This window comes from Octopus bimaculoides, chromosome 3, assembly GCF_001194135.2.
Source record: "Octopus bimaculoides isolate UCB-OBI-ISO-001 chromosome 3, ASM119413v2, whole genome shotgun sequence".
NCBI classification, from domain to species: Eukaryota; Metazoa; Mollusca; class Cephalopoda; order Octopoda; family Octopodidae; genus Octopus; species Octopus bimaculoides.
In genome coordinates, this window is record NC_068983.1 from 15,479,939 (window position 1) to 15,483,616 (window position 3,678).

Here is a 3,678-nt window from a genome sequence, read left to right on the forward strand (position 1 = left end):
GAGTTGTGGGGGAAAGTAGGTTGGGAAACATTGCTCTAGACCAGGACTGGCCAACTTGAAACCCGCTTGATGCTTTCTTGAAATGGGGGACCTCTTTATTATGTTTAATTTCAAAATAAATTAAAAATTTATAAGTAGCAATAAAGCAATAACCTACAATTCTATAATTATAAACAAACGAAAAGTATGAAAAATTCTTGATTCTGTAAATCGATTATTTGACTATTAGTGCATAAAGTGTACAAGAGGTCTTCAAAAATCTTTCTTTGATTAAAGTGGCCCGCAATGTAATTCGAGTTGGCCAGGCCTGCTCTAGATCAACCCCGATAGAAGGTTCCAGCAGCGACCATCCCGGATTTTTGTTTTTAATATCTAGTCTACGACTACATCGTTCAGTGTGCATTCTGTGTGTGCTTTTAATGCAATTCTCAGTTAGAAACAGCATGGCTAAGTTGGATCTTTGGATTAGATTATCCCAACCACCACCACAAAAAAGAAGAAAAAAAAATAGAAAGGTAAGAGCGAGGTGTTTCGTCTTCAGCATTGGATTGATGTTTAGTCGACCTCGAAAGAATGAAACGTAGTCAGTCATAATGGGATTTAAACTCACAGCGCAGAAATCTGGAATACCGCATGGCATTTTATTGGCACTTTAAAGACTGCCAATTTACCATCTTACTGTATATGAAGAACTACATTATTTAGTGTGGTGTGGTCCGAGAGAGATTTGGTTGTTGTTTTATGCAGATCAAGTGACCAATCATTGAGACTATTATTGGTTTGTTGGGAACCAAGAATTAAATGAAGTCGTAGATATTTACCAATAACATCGATTAACTATTTCTTTATTCCAGATCAGCTAAAAGTTTGAAGTACTGAGAATTCGCTTAGTTTTCAAATATGAAATATACTACTATTAGTCCTGATCAACCAAATGAAGAGCAAAATTATTCAAGCGGTGACCATCTCGTCTTTTTGAAGTTTATACCAGACTACAGTATTCAATGCTATGATGACAAGCGATGATCAGAAATAATGTAGATATAAATATGAAAAGAAATTTCATTTCTCAAGTTGAATTGACTTACTCAAAAAATCATAATCATTATTAGTAACCAAGAAGACTGTATTGTTACTAATATTATCAGTTGTACAAGAGATAATAAAATGTAGTGTAGAGCGGTTGATGAAATATCTAGTAGTATTCTAAGTTCCGAGTTTAAAATTCCACCATGGTCATTAAAATCGACGTTACTTTCTACTTTTTTTTTCTTGTGCATATGAGTGAAATCAATATTCATACCAGGAAGTGCGTAATCTAGGTAGCGAAATTACGAACGATGAACTCAATAAGGCTGTAGGCAGAAAAAAGGTTAATGATATAAATATAATGTATTTTGTCTTACTTTTTCAATTAACATAAACGAGTTTGATAAGTCCAGGCCATGCACGAACATTTGTGGCCGCCCAATCTGCAGTATTTTCTCAAAATCGTACCCTATCGTCTTAAAAATGAAAGATACATTAGACAATGTCGTTGTTGGTCTTTGAATTTATAGTTACAATAACAAATAAATTTCGAACTGATTCTTTCCAAACTTTTTATTATTAGAATATTTACGCCAACTTTTCACGAATCAAACCGATCGGGTTTGTTTAAGTCGTAACTGACTAATCCAGTCCCTGCTAAAACCAACAGTGTAATTAGCCTTTGCATTAAACAGAAATGCCTTATAACACCTACTATGAGGCAACAATTCTGTAATATTTAGACCCTGGCGAAGACATGAATGGAGCAAGTTTAAGCGGGAGATCTATAATTTAGCGGTTAATTACAGAGTGATCTGAAATAAAGTTGTCAATAGCTACGTAAATAACAACCATCGGTACGAAATGGAAGAGACCACATACTGGAATCTCTGACTTGATTTATAAAACATACCATAAAATGGCAATTAATCCATTGGTAAATGTAGCATGTCGTTTCTGTGTGGTCTCAATCGTTTTTATAATACTTTCGACATTACCATTACCTAATCATAACTTATTTATAATGGATTCTCAGTTTGCAGACCACAGTAACTATAAAAAAATGTCACTTCACCAGATAAAAACGCAATTTAACATTTCAGGCCAGAACTCTTGAATCTCGATACATTTGCCTTTGTAGATTTGAAATCATTGTGCTCATGTCGTTGACATGGCTGAGGATAACTTCTTCCAAGCGTTTCGGAATCCCCGAGAGGGTCATAGCCTTCCTTCTGACAATAAGTCATTAAATTAAAAATGAATATAAGGGACACCAGGTTTCTAAAATGTTAGTAGAGTAGCCTCCCATGAATTACTATTTCTTGAATAATTTACTGCTGGTACCTCGACAGGTAGATTGATGGTCGATGCGTGTGCATCCCTTCATGGTTGCTGGACTTAGTAAAAACGGTAATCAAATCACCCTCTTGTTTAAATATCCTTGTCGAATCTAGCTAGTTAAGAGGAAAATTATTTCGATCTATAGCTTTTCGGATTCCAGAATCTTCCTTAAGTGTTTTGAAGCTAAAGAATTGTCTTCTCCCTGCACAATATAAGCGAAGAAACTTTATTTCTAGATTTATTTCAATGATTACTGAACTGCTTACGTACGTATAGAATTCATTAATAGTGATTCTGAAAACAACAACAACAAAAATAAAAAGTAAATTTTGGTAAACTGTATATTAGAGAATATATTAGAAATCACAAATCACTTAATATGCGGGACACTTTCTCAGAAAATAAATGGCCCTTAAAAGGGCCGTGAACTAAATAAACCAAAAAATAATTAAGCTCTCTCCCCACGAATACGACGGGCAAGCTGAATGTCTTTGGGCATAATGGTTACTCTCTTCGCATGGATAGCGCACAAGTTAGTGTCTTCGAAAAGACCGACCAAGTACGATTCACTAGCTTCCTGAAGGGCCATGACGGCAGAACTCTGGAAACGAAGATCAGTTTTGAAGTCCTGAGCAATCTCACGGACGAGACGCTGGAAAGGAAGCTTTCTGATTAAAAGTTCAGTCGATTTCTGATAACGTCTGATCTCACGAAGAGCAACTGTACCGGGTCTGTAACGATGGGGCTTCTTTACACCACCTGTAGCTGGAGCACTTTTCCTGGCTGCCTTGGTAGCCAGTTGCTTACGGGGAGCTTTTCCACCAGTGGACTTACGAGCTGTTTGTTTAGTACGCGCCATAATGACAAGCGGGTTTAGTGGACAATGTCAATTTATTTCAAAATCACACAATATATAATGGCAGTTATGCTGGGAAATTAGCTTTCTAGCATTGTAGTGCAGTTGACAGTTAACCCAGTATTGCTGTAAATATATTGGTTATAATTCATTGTTTAAAATCACGTGATCTATGTTCAATAGTTTTCTGCTACGTCCGAGCAATGTAATTTATATTGAAAACTAACACCCACTCTTGTTATTATACAAAACAAGATGTCAGGACGCGGTAAAGGAGGAAAAGGATTAGGAAAAGGTGGCGCCAAGCGTCATAGAAAAGTGTTGAGAGATAACATTCAAGGTATAACCAAACCCGCTATCCGTCGTCTGGCTCGCCGAGGTGGTGTGAAACGTATTTCTGGTCTTATCTATGAAGAAACACGCGGTGTTTTGAAAGTGTTCTTAGAGAATGT

At 36.4% G+C, this 3,678-nt stretch overlaps 1 protein-coding gene across 1 annotated transcript; it reads right to left on the bottom strand.

The window, feature by feature from the left end:
• Window positions 1-2,760: 2,760 nt before the first annotated feature.
• LOC106869249 (histone H3) lies at window positions 2,761-3,260 on the bottom strand. Its single transcript, XM_014914907.2, has one exon. The coding sequence runs from the start codon at window positions 3,227-3,229 to the stop codon at window positions 2,819-2,821; it is 411 nt and encodes a 136-aa protein (XP_014770393.1). The 5' UTR covers window positions 3,230-3,260; the 3' UTR covers window positions 2,761-2,818.
• Between the last annotated feature and the right edge of the window lie 418 nt (window positions 3,261-3,678).